We start from the raw sequence: 19,794 nt of genomic DNA on the forward strand, positions 1-19,794 counted from the left end.
ATTCATTTCATGTCCTGTCCGAAGCTAACAAACCTACCATCTTCATTGAACACATTCAACACATCCGCCAGTAGGTTCACAACATCTTAGAGAAGTCCAATGCCAAGTACAAACAGTGACATGATCAACATCGTTTGCCACACAAGTTTCAGGTGAGCAACAAAGTTTGGTTATATTTGCAAAAAGAATGCCTTACCGGAGCCCATTGGAAGCTCAAACCACTCTGATATGGGCCTTACACCATCACCAAGGTTGTGGGAGACAATGCTTTTGAGCTCAGCATTCCCCCATTCCTTGGCATGCACCCAGTGTTCAATGTGGACTACCTTCGACCATACTTTCCACCATTACTGGACACATCAAACATTGCAGAACAGCTCACACCAACAGAGCTAAACCCAGACTGCATGGAACAGGCCACAACTGATCAAATCATGGACACGCAAATCAAGAACACTCGCCAGCAGAAGATCCAACTATATCGGGTTGTCAAAGTTGGCCAACTCCTGCACCAAGGCAAGTGGCTCACCAGGGACCAAGTTCAGTAGAAATTTCCCCATCTCGTGGAGGCACTCAACACAATGGGGACCATTGCTTCCTAAGGGGGTAGGATTGATCCAAGTGGATATTAGTGGCTACCCACTTATTGTTTCAAGTCTACAAGGAAACTGGAAGAAACAATACCTCGTGTATTTTTACATTCAAGTCTACAAGCTATCAGTTTTTATGCTTCAGTGGTATCAGAGCCATGGCACACAATATAGTGATGCGAGTCTTTGAACGTTGTTCATAGCACAATGTGCCATTACATTCTCGTCCTGATTGCGTTGAGCAGTTTAATAAAATTCAAGAAGCATTTCAGCATTTAGAAAAAACATGTGCAGAAGTTAAAGCATGTCAAAAGGAAATCGATAATAAGGAAGATGATGAAGATGTGAAGATCACTGATTCTGACTTTGATGATAAAAGAGAAGTGAAAATGGATAATTCTGATAATGGAGAGAAAGATATGAAGTCACATAGTAAAAGTGGAGGAAACAATGCCAATTATGGTGAAGCTCACTAGACACTAGAAGATGTAACACTAGTGGCAAGACTCACCACTAAAGAAAACTCTATGTCAAATCTAGTGGCAAACTCATCCACCTCGGTTGATGCTACAACACCCTTCTTCTTCCCCTTCTTCTTGCAGCCTTGCACCCACTACAAAACCCCTTCTTGGGTTTCTTCTTTCCCTTAACTACGAGGGAAACATTCTCCTCCTCATCAACCCCACCACGTGGCTGCCACTCTTGGCATTCCTCCTGGTCTCCTCCTAGATGAAATCATCCCACCTCCTCCTCCAATATGGAAGGTGCTCTCTAACCACAATGCCATCAATAAATGCACCCCACTTCTTGGGAAAACCATTCAATGTCGTCCTGACCAACTGGTAGGGAGAGTCTCTCCCACTATAGCCAACTCATCTCTCACCTGTGTGATCTTGGTAAGTTATGAGGTAACTGTGTCAATCTTGGTGTTTCTTAGTTTCTCACGTAACACCATCTTCCTATTCTCATTGGTGCTCTGGTAAAGTTTTATCAAGGAACCACACATCTCCTAAGAAGGCTTCTTCCCTAATACATGAGGTATAAGGTGGTCTTTAATTGCATCAAGAAGGATCCTCTTAGCCTTGACATTGCGCTTGTTGAATTCTGCCAACTGAACAAGATCAATAGGTGGTTGTACTGCACTCTCGACAATATCCCACAACTCAAACTCCTCAAGCAACAAGACTATCCTCTCCTTCCAGGGACCAAAATTTTCAGCCCCACTCAACCTATCCTCCACCCTCAAACCAATAGCCATCTGACCCTCTCAACCAACACAACTTCTCAACACTGAAAATGAGCAAACACTCTCCCTCTCAACCACAAATATTTGTGTATATAGGTATTTTTATGCTTGTTGGTCACACTTTATCAGCCATGTAGGTTCTCTTGGTGCTCTGATACCATGTAGAAAAGTTGTGTCCTATAGCCCGACCCGGTTTGAAGTTGTTTTGCACATCAAGTTTAATGTTCAAACCCCATGGTTAATTGTTGATATTCAAACTTAAATATAAAAGCAATTAAAACACTAGAAGCTATCGCTGATCTTTCACTTTCAACCGATAAATTTCACAAACATAAACACAATTTGGACTCTAATATTTGGTTAACCAAACCTTGGAAAATTCACAAAGGGATAACTAGTTGCAAGAAAAAATTTATTTGCTTATCTCAGAGAATTTTTACAACATTAAATACAACACGAGGGTGCTTATCTCCCTCAAAGCAATAGCCATCTGACCCTCTCAACCAACACAACTTCGCAACACTGAAAATGAGCAAACACTCTCCCTCTCAACCACAAATCTCTGGGTATATAGGTATTTTTATGCTTGTTGGTCACACTTTATCAGCCATGTAGGTTCTCTTGGTGCTCTGATACCATGTAGAAAAGTTGTGTCCTATAGCCCAACCCGGTTTGAAGTTGTTTTGCACATCAAGTTTAATGCTCAAACCCCATGGTTAATTGTTGATATTCAAACTTAAATATAAAAGCAATTAAAACACTAAAAGCTATCACTGATCTTTCACTTTCAACGATAAATTTCACAAGCATAAACACAATTTGGACTCTCATATTTGGTTAACCAAACATTGGAAAATCCACAAAGGGATAACTAGTTGGAAGAAAAAATTTATTTGCTTATCTCAGAGAATTTTTACAACATTAAATACATCACGAGGGTGCTTATCTTCCTCATTGGAATTCAGCCCATCTCTTAGAGAATCGTGACACTATCTGGAAATTTGTGCCATTGTCCAGTAATCTCTAACCTCGATTTTCGTGCTATTGCAAATTTGCTTGGGAGCGGGAGCGAGGAGTGATATTTTCAAAAGCTCCCAGGTCGGGAGTGAATCGGGATCAAATTTTTATATAATTTGATGCATATATGTTAACAAAAGCATGTAGAATGATGAATTAGATATAAAAAGCATTAAAACATGTATTAAGCCATATAAAATCAATCATATAGAAGTTATAATCTTCACCAACCACATGTCCACAAGTTACAAATTCTCATTTATATAGCATGTAAGGGTGCACATAACCAAAATAGCATCAAGTGCAATCTATCTCTAAACCGAAAAATACATCAACAAATAGGCTCTAGATGGCCTCAAGCATCCAAAAAAATTATGCTACAACAAATACCTACATATCATCAAAATCATTACTTATCTTGGGATCTTTGTGATTAATATCACCCTCTACGCAATTAACACAAGATAGAAAAAACATAGCATGTCAAGTTGAGATTTTGCTTGAGTGATGTGTACATTTTTAGTAGGGTCATGATAGAGGAGTTTGACAACCAATGTCACTAACATGAAGGTACATAGAGGGCTTCGTGCTCTTGATTAAATACGAGTTCCATACAAGTACATGACAAAATCCAATAGAAACATTGCAATCCCCCCAATCCTAAAATCCTAAAAAACTGATAAGTCTGTTGGATTTTGAGTGAGATCTAAAATTTTGCTTTCTCCATATGAAATCCATTGAGGTCGAAACCACTTTCAAACATCCTGAGTCATTACATGGTATTGTTAAAAATTTAAGTAAAAGGATGAAAATGAAAGATAAAGGAGAATGTCACCTTTACTTTAAAAATGTCACATTGCCATGAACTGCATATCAATACTAGGGCCATAGGCTCGAATATTAGGTTGCCCTCCTCAAAAACTCTTGTTTCTTTGAAAAAAATTACAAATGGAACATCTTTGTGAAAAAAAATGTGAAAAAGCTATGGAGCAATTTTTTTTGCGGGAGCGCGCTTTGGGATCAGATTTGACAAGGGAGGGGCTCCCCCGCGTCCCTTTGTCAGAATATTTAGCCCTTGTAAAATTGTGCCACAAGCTAATTGTATACCCTTGAAATTCATGATATTAGACTAGTAATTCTAGATCAATTTTCACACCCTCGTACTTGAATTTTCTCCTAGATTTTCGAGCCTCTAACAAACTTCTTTTGCCCCAAAAATCGTGCCACAGACCCGTAAAATTTCTCCTAGAAATTTGAGCATGTCATACCTACAATTAATGCATTGTAGCAGCGTCAAAATTTGCACTAGATTTCGGGAGTGCACTCCTGGGTCGCTCCCTCTTGGAGCACGCTTCGGGAGCACATTCTGTTAGTTTTTGGTAGCATCGGATTTGCTCTAGCCATGAAAATTGGTGGAGAGGCTAAGGCACATGAGATCTAAATAACCCAGAAACCGTTTGGTGAAATTCCACCTGGATTGTATTTTATTAAAATAATTAATATTTTTGATGGGGCTCCTAAGTCTAAACTTAGGAAAATTAAAATATTAATGGGTATTAATCAAAATATGGGTGAGAATGATCTAGAAGACAGATCAAGACAAGTTTTAATCTTAGCCATTGATTAAAGACTTAATCTCATTCGTTGAGGTCTCAACAAGAAAAGTATAAGAAGGAGGCTTGGGGTTCATTTAGAAACACACATGGATATAACGAAATGATCTAGAGTTCGCTTTCTGGGGCTTGGAAGCTGAGAATTTCAAACTAAGTGATCATTCTGCAACAGAGGGGTAGGGATAGTTTGGGAGTACTGACAGAAAAACAGAGAGAAGCTAGTGGAGGCAGCGCAGCAGCCAAAAGGACTGACGCTGGGCCAATCTGGGCCCACACAGGCCTGACACAAAGCCAGAAGGGCCAACGCAGAAGCTAAAGCTGCCCTCATGCAGAAAGTCGGAACTGTCGGGGAACTACAGGAACAACCAAGAAGGTTGACGCAGTAGGTAGAAGAGACAACGCAGAGCTGACGTAGAGCCTGTAAGGCTAACACAGGGCCAACGCAAAGGTAGCTGTGGTTACCCAGTTTTGCTGCTGGATCAACTGGAATTTGCTGAGTGAAGTGAGGTAAAACTCACTCAGTTTTCCGCCATTGTATTTTCTCTGTCATTGGATTGCCGCGAGGGCATCCAACATTTGTATTCATAATTACTGCTTAATAATAAAAAACCCTCAGAGTTGCTGCACCGGTTTTCCCACATTGGGTTTTTCCGGGGACTATTTTGTCCTATGTATCTTGTTGTTTGCTCAGTTTTATGTTTCATGTATTCAAATATTAAAGAAGTGTAGGCTGCAGAAGTAATTTGCTTCAATCTTCAGAGAATAACTTGATAATGTATATTAAAATCAAATAGGTGAAGTAGATTCAGATTTGCTGCAGTAGGGATTCCTTGAGTGTAGGAATTTTCACAGATTCGAGGGGGGGTGCTCCTTCATTGCCCTCTGTCGGACCCTTATAATCTTGTGATGAAATTAGGATTTGGAGATATTATGTACTGTTGGGCTGTTCATTCAATAGAAGGTTGTCCCACCTTATCTACTTCATTTTTGAATTCATGTTATGGTTTCATTTTCTTTTTGCCATAATTTTATGGTTGTGATGGTGCATCTAGTATAAGGGCTCTCACTTATTCTTGAATAACCTAAAAATCTGTCTTGGCCTAATTATCACATCAGCGAACATCTTAATTATGTCTTCTTTGAAATATTCAAATTCTTCTGTTCATAGATCTTGACTCCATCACCCAACTGAAAAGGCATTGGTTTTGGTCCACCATCCCATATATTTCCAAAGTTTATCTTACAACTTTTCTAAGGATCCCACCCTTGTGTCAGAGAAGATCCAACCTAAAGCAACAGGAACACAAGATTCCCCTTTGTGTCAGAGGAGAGCTGACCTAAAGTGAAAGGAAGAGTTGTAGTGACAACGGGCAACCTTCCTAAGTGCTTCTAGATTTGCACTTAGTTTTGGGATTTTAAATATCTTGAGGGGAGATTTGGGAAGTAACAAATGGCATACTCAAATCCATTTTGTTACTAGTAGTTCAAATAAACAAGTAATCCTGCATACCAAATAAGCTTCTAATAATACTATTCTAAGCTGGTAGGACACCTCATATGAACTTGGTATAACATCGTTATTTTCCAGCAATAATAGAAGTTTTCACATTTAACAGGGAGGAGATTGTTAGTAGTTAAAATTACTAATTAGTTACTAAATAGTAAATACAAAATACATATTCCTAAGTACCCATCTAAAGTGTAAAATGTTGATGTATACATGTGTACATTACAAATTTTCCCTGTTTATTAGGCAAGGAATATGCACTCAACTTCTAACTGTTCTGCATGTCATCAAATAAAGCAATATAGAAGTGTAAGAATAAAGAATTACATCCCTAGCTCTATCTGGAACCTCCTTAGTAAGCAGCAACACCATCTAAACTAAATATGCATTTAATATTTCCAGTATACAAATGAGCTGAAACTGATGCAAATTCTAAGCTAACAACAAAATTTCTTGTATAGTAATGAAATAATGTAAAGATTATTGAAAGTTGAAACACGTGACTCAGCTTGTCCTCCAATGATAACATAATCCCAAAGATAGAAAGCATTTGGCTGTCATTCATATATATGACAAGCAAAAAAAAAAATCATCAATGTTGTAAATCAAGTTAAAACATCAAAGCTTTTAATTTATAATACATTATGCTAACTGTGAGTGACCTTATTACATAAATTACATTTTTTTTTTATTTTCCCCTTGGAGGAAGGAGAATAAATAGAAATGCATCATCCATGGTATGGTTTTCTCATAACATTACAGAGTTCCTTATTCATATGTCTTTAACCCATGGATATTAGTTTGCAAGTGAAACTCTTGTTGTTTAGAAAGATATTCTTATTAATCACCAAAAAATTGTTAATATTCTATGAAAATTCAAATTGCAACTAACTGAGACTGGTTTTACAGTTTACCTTTAGCATACATAGCTGTTCTCATAAGCGGCATTCGGTTTTCCCAGCATAGGACTGCACCCAGACGCCCAATTGCAGTGTCATACACAGGCAAGGTGGATCCATCACCAAAACCCCAAATCAGACGCTCCAAAGATGTTGGCATCAGTTTACGGTGCTTCCCTAGGAATCTTCCTTGAGGATCAAAGAAAAGAACTGTGCAATACAGTGTGAAACCTGCTCGCTCTATCACTCCCATTACTACATGCACTTTATATTTTGCAGCTACAGCTGCTATCCTCTCCACTTCTGGACCTGTATATCAGACAGTGTACATGGAAAACACAATCAGCACATTAAGATCATATCTTGTTCAACATGTCTGTTGCTTTCACTATTCAGAAGAGCAGAAATTACCCCAGAAAAATTACTTTGGCAATATGTGTAAACAAATTTAAACATTCAAAACATTCCACATATTTGCAATTATGGTCCTCTATAAACAAATTACAAAAGGAAACATTACCAGTAAATGTATTCTTGGTCATTGGAGTCATGATTCAGTGATGAAGATGGTGGCATGTTAGGCTACCCACCAAGGTTCAATTACCCAAAGACAGTGACAAAGAGGTGGGGCTAGGTACAAGTCCTTGGTGAATTTGATGAAATAGTAACCCCTTGTTGCAACAGCATAGGGGAACAGAAGTTCTTGAGTTCCAAGGTTCACAGCTCGCCCGTTGAGAGCCAATTTCACATGCAAAAGGACTGCTAGTGATGCCCAACCTTTTTTTGGGCCAGTTGCAATGCCTTTGGGCTAGTTGTAATGCATTTCTAGAGTATAAAGAAAACACTTGGGAAGTATAAAGAAACTCACTTGCACACTCTGCATGTCGCACGCGAGCTCCTAAAGAGGCAAATTAAGGTCCTTCTAGTCAAGACACAAGACTAGAAGTACCTTCTGAGCTACAAAACTCAACACTCCCTCTTAGCAAGGGAGATACTTCTAGAAGAACCTCCTCCACCTGGATCTATCTCCAACACCACCACATTATCCACTGTTGTAGCTGCTCCCTCTAAACTAGAAGACTTCCCTGCTACCTACTTCAGAATCTGATCTGAAGACCTGTTCCTTTCAACCATGCTCCTAAGATCCTGCTCCTAAGCATCTAACAATGTCCTATCATTCCAACTGAGGGTCCTGGTAGTTCCTGAATAAACACTTTTCCTTGCCACCAGCTCCCTCTCAATCATTGACATTGTTCATGTATCCAAAATCCCCTTGGATATACCCACAAGTTGTCCCAACAACTTGTATGACTGCCCCTGTCTGATGCCAACTGCTACCGCTACATCCAAGGTTGCTCCCTCTAAATATAAAAGCACCTGTCCATCCTAGAAAAAAACTCTATATCCATCATCCTCTAAGGTTGATACTGAGAGCACGTGTACCATCAACCCTGGAACAAATAACATCCTTGTCACCTCCAAAAATCCTCCTGACTCTAGTTGGAATCTGACACATCCAACCCCCTTCACTGCATGCGTGGTGCTAGCTCCACAACTCACATGGAAGCCTGAGCCTGTCTCTGAAACACTATGGACCACTGACCTCATTCCTGTCTTGTGACTAGATGCTCTACTGTCCACTAGCCATGTGTTGAAGAATGTAACTAGGTTCGGTCTTCATAATTGTATTTGAGTCATAATGAAATGTATTTATCAAAATAAATAAAGAAAAAAAATATTATTATTATTATTATGACTTATTAAAGCATGGGTTTCATGCTTGGGTCATCATGTTTTAGGACAAAGCCCCCATTGAGGACTTCTAGGTTTTATATTAAGTCATTAGAGTCATTGTCCATTTAATGAGACCCTTCTTGGGCTTTTGAATCATGTAAAGAGAATTATTATTGAGTAAAATAAGTCATTTGTCACCTCCACACCAAGTCGGCCCTTACCTCCACACCAAGTTTGATCCATTTGCTCACTCACTCAACAAGTTCGATACACAACAAGGAGGGGCAGAAAAAGTGTGAAGTTACTAGAGAAGAGGGAGAATTGCAGGAGAAGGACAAGATCAAATTTTCTAGGCTATCACTCTCTCTTGTGCGAAGTTACTGGGCTACTGCTGGGGTCGAAGTTCTGCTGCTAGAGAGGCCGAAGTTCTGTTGTTGGAGAGGTCGAAGTTCTGCTACTGGAGAGGTCGAAATTCTACTGCTGTAAGATTGAAGTACTAGGTCGAAGTTGTTGTTGGAAGATTATCATCTGCAGAAGAAAGGAAGGGTTGACTTGGTGATTGGAGGAAGTCTGTGTCTAGGTCAAGAAGTCTTGGATCATCTCGTGAAACTATTTAAGGAAGAGTTGTTGACTGGGTTTTGTTGAAAAATGTAACTAGGTTTGGTCTTCATTATTGTACTTGAGTCAAACGTAATATATTTGTCGAAAGAAAGTGAAAAGTATTTTATTATTATTTATTTGACTTATTAAAGCATGGGTTTCATGCTTGGGTCAAATGTCATAGGTCAAGCCTCCATTCAAGGCTTTAGGATAATTGTCAAAGTCAATTTTTGTTTGAGAACTCTTCCTCCATCAAGATCTCCTTGTTGTCGGCTTCAAAGAATCCTCATCAAGTCAGCAACCCTCGAGGGAACTCATGTTGGCTCAAACTAAGTGACACTGCTCTTCAAAAATATCATGTCGGCTCATTTATGGACAAACTACTATATATACCAGGCTAAGGTTTTCGCATTACCCACAACAGAAGCTCGCATAAATTACAGAAGTACAAGTTCAGTTATCACAGTGAAAAGTTCGATTATCTCAGAAGTTTGGTTATCACAGTGAGAATTTCAATCTACAGAAGCTCGGATTAGGCACAGAAATATATATACCAGGCTAAGGTTTTCGCATTACCCACAACAGAAACTCGCATAAATTACAGAAGTACAAGTTCGGTTATCACAGTGAGAAGTTCGGTTATCTCAAAGGTTCGGTTATCACAGTGAGAAGTTCAGTCTACAGAAGCTCGGATTAGGCACATAATGATTTTGTTGTAAGGCACAATTTGGTGTTTCGGTGCTATCACAGGTCGGTGCTATTACAAGATGGTTTCGGTGCTACAGTGACAAAGTCTCACAGTGATAAGAAATCAGTGCTCTCACAGCTAAAAGGATGACTTGATGGAGGATGTCTTGGTCGAGTTGTAAGGGTCTTGGTTGTTTCACCTTTTGAATCTACTGAAAGAAGAATTTGTGACTGGTTTTCCCCTCGAGGGGCATTTTTCCCTGGCAGCGTGCCTACATCTTGTGTCCTCTTCTATTTATTGTTTGGCATTAGTCTTGAGGATAATAAAAGATAAATCAAAGGATTTAATAATAATAAGAAGAAAATCACAAGTTAATGTCATAATAATGGAAATCGTTTAACTGCCAAACTTAAGGATTTCCCAACATGGTATCAGAGGTATGGTCAAGGTCAAAGGCAGTTTGAAGATCACCTATATACCTTTGAAGTATTCTCAGTAAAAGGATCTGTTTGCATTGAAAATTAAGATCAAGAACATATCTTGAAAGAATGGATAGTTGATTACGGTAAGCTAGTTCATTCACCATATTAAAAACACCTTGTAGAAAAAGGAGGATCCCTCAAGGTGACAAGCTCGGATTATCTCTGAATTAAAGTTTGGTTATCACAAAAGTATTCTCGATGCAATGACAGAAAGACAGTCTTGTGAAGAAGCTCAGATTGGTTGCTGAAATGATGAATGGATAAACTTCATAACAATCATAGTTTCAGGGCTCTTACAATGAATACAGTTTGGTTATATCTCAGTGTTGTTACATATAGGAAGTCTATGTTCTTTAGTATCTCGGTGCTATCTCAATCACCATATCAACTCGTGACCTCAACTCGGTGCTATTTCAGTGATGCTAATACAGCGTATGAGACTCGGTTCTATCACAGTAGTGATATCACTGTAAGAAAGGTTCAATGTTGTTACAAGGGTGAGGACTTCGCATTACATACTCAGAAATTCGAAAAAGGCACTTCCGAGTTTCGGTGGCACTACAAGGATAAGCTAACTACAGTTTGGTGCTACTATAGATTTGGTATTACCACAGTTCAGTACCTCCACAGTAACCACAATTTCGGTGATATTACAAGGTGATTTGGTGCTACTTCAGTATCACAGTTTGGGTGCCAATGAAATCCAGTACCACTACAGTGACTTCAGTTTAGAGCCATCACAATGACCTCAGTTCAGTAGTATCACAGTGACATCAGTTTGGTGCTTCTAATAAGGTATCGGTGGTGTTACAATGATAAGGTCAAAGCAATGAAAAATATTATGTCTTCCACTCGTTGAAGATATATAACTTGGCACAGATATATCAAGGATCTGAATTCAAGCACAAGGGACCAGCTTAATGTAAATCAAGTAACTATTGTCAAAATTGCACAAATCAGAGGGGTATGTAATTCACAAGGTACATATGCTCATAATAAGCATTTGAATTTCTATTATCACTAATGGTCCATATAATCCTTGTTTCTAACTAGTCTAGGATTTAGAGTGTACTTTCTAGTTAACATATTAAGAACCTTAAATCCTTATCTTCTAGGGTTTACATGTAATCTAGGATGTCAAATAAAAGGTCCTATTGATGTTTGAAAGAATGACCAACTTATCATAAGATTCCCTCCTCCATGATTATGTAGAAAATCTAACTTAAGAAATTAAATCACGTTCTAGGTATCACATGGTTTGCTTGTAAGTATGTATTACAGGATCTTGGCCTAGTACAAAGAAAACACTTCAAGGAATCCTTACCAAGTTTGTCAAGAAACATCTCCAAGTATGTTTGTATATCTTATAAAATTCTCTTTATCTTATTTTTGAAGTTTGCATTACATTACTAACATCGTTATGTCTAACTATCTTGAATCATAGAGATTCTTGTTTACGGAGATTCATCTCTCGATAAATCTACCCCTCTACATTCTTAATTGATTTTATAGAACCTTAGACAGGTTCTCTGGAAAACCCTAACCTAAGGGTATGTTAATGTTAATGTCTGAAACCTTAAAACTACTTAGGGTTATTGTAAAATGCTATTTGAAGTTTTTGTTGATGATGTAATGCTTGGGATATCAGTATGATCATAAAATCTTAACTGTCAGGGTTGAATGATATTTGTCTGAGACCCCGAACCTTTAAAAATTTTGGTATTGTAGGGTTTGCTTTGCTATTAAACCTTAGATCTTTAGGGTTTGGTTGGGTCTATAAGCAAAAACTTTGTTATGTATTTAGAGTCCTAGGAATGAAATCCTGGGTATGTGTCCACTAGTTGATTCCCTAGCTTGATCTAGGTTGATATATGTCTAAAATATTAATATTGCCAGACATATGATGTGCTTATGATATGCTGATGAATTCCTAGATATATGTGTTGACCTAAGTATTAATGGTCATGAGTCCTAGGAGTCCTAGGGTTTGCCCTAGTCAATGTTTGATGGTCTAGGATGATGTTGTTTGGAAAGTCTAGGGTTTAGCAGCTAAACCCTCATAATAGTTAAAATTCTCTAGTATGAATAATCGTCTGGAATTTATGAATCTATATAGTGATTGCTAAGAATTTGAAGATGGAAATCTAGGGTTTACATCAAACCCTAGTATATGTTAGTCATGATGCTAATTAAGTTGTGATTGGTTTTGATTGATTGAATCTCATGTATGAAATCTTAGTGAAGACTCTAAAACATGAATTTTGAAAGTTGTTAGATTCATTGATTTGATTTGTTTCTACGATTTGCTATATGAAGGAACTTGTCGTTGAAAAAATATTGAAACCCTAGATATAATATCTTGATGAGTTGTGGATGTGATTTAGGGTTTGTAACAAAACCTAGGCAAGAAGTTGAAGTATTGAAGTATAGTCTCTTGCTAATTATGTTTGTAAATGCTTCCGTTGTTATAAGATTTTGATATGGCTAACTTCATGCTTCTATAATTTTGGGTGTACTTGTGTTAGAATTTGGTAACTAGGGCCAAATTCCACTTTGGACAGCTCCTCTGGGGAAGATAATTGTAGCATTAAATTCCTCTTTTCGAGAGGACCAAAATCGACCTAAAGATCATCAAATTTGGTTAAGGAGAAGCGTGATTTTGAATTTATGATTCTATCATGTAAAATTAACTAGGTCAACCTCACCTATATGTCGGCTCAATAAGCCCAAAAGTCACGTCTCTTCAACCCCATCGGATTGTATATAAAGAGGAGCCTTCTCCCTCATTTTAGACACATCAAATGACTTGGGAAATTCTTCTGAGGCAGCCACAGATTGGAGAAGATTGGAGGTCAAACTGTTTGGGTCTATTTATCTTCCACAGGTCCGAGTTAAGAGTTGGTTGCTAGTCGCAGGCTTAAGGACTGATCTGGGTGATGTTTTGGCATAATCCTTGGATAAGGAACACTCCTACAGCTAGCTGCATTCATTGTATGGAGCCACAGGTGGGCCGCAGGCCTGATTGTCTTGGAACAGAAAGGTCGTAAAGCATTATGGGCTACTGGTAGGCTGCAAGTCTGTTTCTCCTGATCAGATAGGTGTATGACATGGAGGGCTAAATTCTAGCCTATGTTGGTAGCGAAGAAGAACATAAATAATTGAAGGAAAACCGCAGTGATTAAGGAGGTCTGGGAGTGAAGAAAAGAGGGTTGTAACCGGCTGATAGAAAACCCTTACACGTGATTAGAATTGCAGATTAATTGTTACAAATTGGCAAGTCATTCTTATTGTACTCTCTTTTTCTCTGCTGAACATTTGATTTTAATAATAAAAAGAGTTGATGAAGGGTTTTCCCCATCGGGTTTTTCCCTAGCTTGAGCCATATACTTGTGTTCTCTTGTCTTGACTTGTCTTCTGATTCGATCGTATATGTTCTTTCTTAAGTTGCTATCCATGTGATAATGATTCAGTGATAATGAAAGTGTAATGGACTAACAAATGGGCTAATATGGTATTTGAAGTAACTAAGCAAGAACATGTTAACCTAAATTTAACATAGTATCAAAAGCAAAGGAGAGGTCAGGCCCAAGCAAGATTTGTTTAGGAGACTTTTTTCAAGAGGATGACTGCAACTCTCGGATACTAGAACAAAATGTCTCGTACAGTAAGCCTGTTTGCAAAATTGAATTACACAAGAAGACCGGATTTTTGGCCACCAAATCTAGCCTCCATTTCAAAACATCTTATGTGCTTCTTGGCCTAAAAGAAGAGAGTTGTTATGATGATATTGCACTCCATTTGAAAAGAAAGAAGGATATAAAAGCCTAGAATAAAGACCGTAAGGAACCAAGGCATCAAACCTTACTAACCCTTGGCCTCATCAAGATCAATTAGTTATTTTGGAAGACAATTTCATTCTCCCTGAAATCCTTTGGACCTGTGGAATCATCACTTAAACTTCATGGAGATCGAAAATAGTTCTGGGCATATCTTCATGGGTTTTGGTAGGATTTTGTTGGCTCATATTACAGGCAGCTCTGAGGGAATTTGTATGATTGCAACGGTGATTTCTCCCTCCTTCGAATCTGATCTTAAGATTGATCGTGTAACTTGAGGAGAACTTCTGTTTGCCTTTAAAACACTTCGCTGGAAATTAAGGTGACAGTCTTTAAGGTGGATATGAAGGGTGTTTTGAAGACTGTCCAATCATCTGCGAGGGTTGTCATATTCATTAATATTTCTGATTATAAGATTCGATCTATGTGGTCTTGATTACCCTCTGCGGCATACATCTTTGACAGAATCTGGAGCAGATTTCTTATAAACTTGGATTGCTGATGCAGAGGTATGTAAGGGTTTTTTTTTTATGTTTTAGTATGGTTTGGATCTCGGTTCAGGGTTGCAGGGAAAACTATAGATACAGCTGGTTGAGGAGGTCTGGTAGGTAGGCCGAGAGGTCTAGAAAGGACCCTCTTCTCTAGTCACTGCGACTCAAATTATTAGCCCAGGAGAACAAGGGTGTGTCCTTGTCCTAGAAGGCAGTTTTTCGCAATGTTGTGAACATCGGCATCAGGATAAAATCGACAAAGGTCCGGAAAACCAAAAAATCATAAAAATCAGGAAAATATCAGCAAACATCGGCAAAATTAAGATACCATAAAAATATTTTTAAAAATCGGCAAACATCAGCTAGGCCAAAAAATCGTGATTTCGACATAAAATCGGGATGTTATCGAGATGTTCGCAACACTGGTTTTTCAAGTATTGGTATGAACAAAATGTTGATGATCAGATTGAGTATTGTAGGATGTCTTGTGAAGATGACCAAGACTTACAACATATCTTAGACACCTTGGAATCAACAGATAGAAGAAGGTTCAGTTCTGAGGTTTCTGTTTATAAATTATAAAATGCGAACTCCACAGTGAAACGAATCCGACCTCTGGAAGTCTCTTATATATTAGAGGTTTTTTTTTTAAGAAGGAAGGTACAATTATCATCTTTGTGACACATAATCTGAACATGTATATTTTCCAAGTCTGAACAGCATGACAAAAAAATTATGAATTTACATCTGTGTCATCAATTAATCCTATATCGATTTTAGGGCATTGTAAGCAAGAATCTTCTCATAACCTTCTGAGCATAAGGTCCTAGCTATCCTTCAAAATTCTGATCATTCAAGCCCGACAACTACATTTCAAGAGGAATCTAATTCAAGCCTATGTCTCAAAGTAAAAGGAGCCAAGACTCCTATAAAAGTAATCTAGGCTCATCACTTTGCTCCCATTGATGAGGATTAACCTACAGTGAGAAGAATACTTGGAGTCGTATGGACTAAGTAAGATTCTCTGTCTTCAGCCCTCATATATATTCATACACGAGGTCAGATCAAGATTTGTTTTTATTTTCAGTAACAATGTTGTCATTAAATGTACTCACATCAGTGAATATTTCGATACAAGGAAAGCTCAAGGCATTGTTGACCACTACGTGTCAACTTCCCAGCAGTACACCCCCTTTTCTTCGCAAAAAGGGATATCGCTTGATCGACATGTCCATGCCATTCGACAGTCATCGACAGCTTGATCAATTTATGTTGTAAACCCAGTCTGCATATTTAATTGTAAATAATCTTAACAGAGTTGAGTCATGTATGTAAATTGCCTAGGTGGACCTAATTTTCTAGTGATAATCTACGTTCTGGAAGGTTTTTTGTCTCACCGATCTATGATCGGCAGAGTTTTCCTTCAGCCTAACCCCAAAGCCGGAATGGATTTTGTCATTAGAATCTTAGGAGAATCCTAGTGTGTTAATCTGCTAGATTATAGTTGTGTCGCAGAACTGGGTGGTTTATAAGGGTCTATGTCAAATGGGTTCTCCCCCTTGAGATGTAAAGTTGTAAAAGTCATGATGTAAAGTGTCTTGAGGGTTAGAAAATGTTTTTAATCCCCTCATAAATCCTAAGTCCTAGGTCCTAGGTGATTTTTCCAAAGGCTAAGTTCGAGGATCCATTTAAAAATAAATTAAAAAAAATAAATAAATAAAAATAAAAAATAAAAAATAAAAAAATAAAATAAAAATAATAAAGTAAAAAACTTAAAAAATAATAATATTTTGAGTAAATAAATGCAGAATTTCAATTTTTTAATGCATTAAAAATTCGACGGATGAGATTAAGAGATAATTGATCCTCATCGACGGTCGAAATCATTTTGACATGGATCACTCAAACTAGCTGTTGGGGATTTTTCCTTTAAATAGGGTGCTAGGGGTCACTTGAGATAAGATTCGATCTGAGAGTCTGGTGCTAAAGAAAGCTCTCTTGTAGTCATTTTTCTTGTGCAATAAAGAAGACTTTGGGGTTAAAAATCTTGCTGGTGTTACTCTTCTGAAAATGCTGTAAGATTGTTCTATTTTTTCTGCATAATTTTATTTTCAGCCATTAATGATAGCTTAATGAAGATTGATCTAGGCACAGGTATCTTGTCTGATCTTTGGAGTTTGAATGATAGTTTAGATTCTGAAATATAGTGGCAGGTATCTCCATTTGATCGGGGTTTCACTATTGTGTTCTCCTTCTATGTTGATGGTTGATTTTAAGTTGTGCAGGAAATCCTTTTTTTTCAGATTACCGGGCGTTAGGGGAAGTTCTCGGCTAAACCAGCCAACTCCCGGGTTGTGTTTTCTGAAAGAGCCCAGCCAGTTCTTGATCCCGGGTTTATCATTCGAAATATTTTTTATAAATGCATGCAGGGTTTTCTGAAGCATTTTACATTAAATTATGATAATATTACTGTGATTATTAACAAATCTGGCTGTTGTAGAGCTAAAATTTTGAATTTTTGAGCCGGTTTGTAGGGTTTCATTTTTAAGCTTTGCATATTCTTTCCAGATTTTTGGGTTTTCCATTTGCAGGTTGCAAGTCTGATAAAAAATTAAAATAAAAAAAAAATTCTGAAAGCCAAATCTGGCCCTAGAAGATAGCTTTTGCAGGGGTGTTTGTCTTGGATCTGGAGAAATTTCAAGGTTTTCATCAACAAAACCTGAAGCAGCCAGTGTCTAATGCTGCCCAGCCATCTGCGTGCGTTTCAAAATTTCATTGCTGCCATCTGAAGTTTGCAATCACCGTTGTCTATAGGCATTTCACGCAGGTCAGTGTCCCTCACATTATTTTCCACCCACGCGTACCCTGCAGAAATCACGTGCATGCCTGGAGTGAGCCTTATACTTCCCCTCACGTGTCCCTGCATCGCTCCTTATCAAGATGCCCTCTGCACGCAGTCAATCCATCTCCCGCGTATCACCTTAAGCAGTCCTCATTACCACAGTCTATTTCTTCTCCACGCAACAACCTTACCCTCACGCAACATCATTCCTCCTTCTGGCAGCTCGAGTCTCTTCACGCAGCATTCTCCGCCTGCGTCCACCCACGCTGTCACAAAACCCTGCATCATCAAAACCACAATACGCATTCTTTACCTGCGTTTTTCATTGTTGAACCCTTCGATCTGCTCCAACGCCGCTGACCTGCACACCTGTAAATCGGCTAAACAGGAATCACGTTGCGGTAATATTCGTATGGTGAGATGACGTTTCAGGTTTCGATTTTTTTTTATATTGTTAGAATTAGCGTAGGTCCTTTTCTGTTGTTTGTTTTGACTTTATAAAAATTTAAAAAAGGAATTCGATATGCTTTAGATTTGTTTAGATTTTCATATGTATTAAATTTCCTTTTCTTTTATGTTCTTTGGCTTAGATTATGTATATATGTTTTAGGTTTGGGATTAGAATAGACTTTGGTTTTAGATTTTAATAGTTTGTTTTAATTTAGGAATTAAATTTTTTTAATTTAGCTTAGTTTGATAGTTTTAATTTTATTAATTTTAAAGCTTTAGGTTTTGTTAAATAAGTTTTAACTTTCTTATATTTTAATAATTAAAAATCATAAAAAGACATAAAAATTTCCTTTTGTATTAGACTTTAGATTTAATTTTTTTTTTTTAGGATTAGATAGGATTTTTTTTTTAGGTTTTAAGTTTTAAGTTTTAAAAATTTTAAAATCAAATAAAAAATTATAAAAAAAGGGAGTTTTCTTTTCTTTTAAAGTATAGATTTAGATTTTTTTTAAATTTTGTTTTAATTTTTGTCTGAAAATCATAAAAATATTTTGGAAATATTTTGCCAATTTCAGTCTTGGCTCGGAAATTTCCTAGGTTTCATCTTTTATGCTGAGGCTAAATTTTTGATGTGGGTTTAATGTTTATCATTTTTGTGGTTAAACATGCTTAAATGATCATCTGAAGATCAGCTATATGAAAGTGATAACGGGTCGGCACTCATAATTACATGGTTGTTTAAAGCATTTATCTTTCGAAATTTTAATTGTTGGAATATCGTTATTGAGCTTTAAATCGCTGGATCACTATAAGAGCATTGTGCGTTTGTCGAATATCTTGCATTTGCTTGAGTTATCTGATGGTAAATTATTGTTAATGAGTTCATCTTTCCACAGCATTTGATAGATAATCATTTACCCATTAAATCTATAAGGCACTGGTCTATTAACTTACTAAAATCAAATAAGTGCTTGTTTTCTCTCATGTCTCCCAACCCAACTGGTCCACAGTTGGTCTTCATCATCCCTTAGGGTCTACCCCCCTTAGCCGCGGGAGACAGGCTTAAACGGAGAGATCGGGGATCAAGGTGACAGCCCCCAGTCTGAGCGTTGTCGTGACAATCTGTGCGACAACATTTTCTGGTGCCGTTGCCGGGGACAAAGTTTTTCTGTTCCTGGCGTTTCAACGACATTCATCTTCTCATTTTTCATTATTCTCATCATTCTTTCTAATCTCGCGTTTGAGCTGGCAGATTGAACATTTTTTGGCATCATTTGAATCTCTTTCATCACCTTATCTTTCATCATATCAGCAACTTCTCTTCGATTTGTTTCTTGTTTGGGTGGCGACTCCATTTTCTTATTTTTCCCAGACAAGAAGCCTCCCTCATATCTACTTGTTGGTTGCTTTTTGGATCTTAGAATTAGATTCATTGTTCAAGTGGCGACTCCACTTCTTTCATCTCTTAATTTTCTTGAGCAGAAATCTCTTTCTATCATCCATTTGATCCCTTATTATTCATCATGGATTATTCATTTAAACCATGTCATTTTACTGATAATCTCCATGATTTTCCGAAAGAGGCCATTTCTAAATTATTTAAGTTCTCAGGTGGTGATTCGGTCGCTGTTAGACAGCATTTAAACAGGTTTACTTGTGTAATGATCATATATTGTAGACTTCCTCAATATAATCATGAAGATGTCAAGATGCGTCTATTTGTCCATTCTTTAAAGGGTGATGCTTTGAACTGGTTTAATAGTTGTCCTGAAGATTCCTTCATTTCTTTGCAAGACATT

The 19,794-nt window shown here is 37.6% G+C and overlaps 1 protein-coding gene across 1 annotated transcript in view; it reads right to left on the bottom strand.

Moving 5' to 3' along the window:
- Nucleotides 1-19,794, bottom strand: part of LOC149161446 (bifunctional nitrilase/nitrile hydratase NIT4A-like) — a 93,770-nt gene that overhangs the window by 39,099 nt on the left and 34,877 nt on the right. Inside the window, exon 3 of the mRNA XM_089435527.1 lies at nt 6,888-7,181. Coding sequence (XP_089291653.1) covers nt 6,888-7,181 — 294 coding nt within the window. The remainder of the gene's footprint in view (nt 1-6,887; nt 7,182-19,794) is intronic.

Source organism: Pinus tabuliformis, chromosome 5_2 (assembly GCF_031772625.1).
Source record: "Pinus tabuliformis cultivar Carrire ecotype Pingquan chromosome 5_2, CPIR1, whole genome shotgun sequence".
NCBI classification, from domain to species: domain Eukaryota; kingdom Viridiplantae; phylum Streptophyta; class Pinopsida; order Pinales; family Pinaceae; genus Pinus; species Pinus tabuliformis.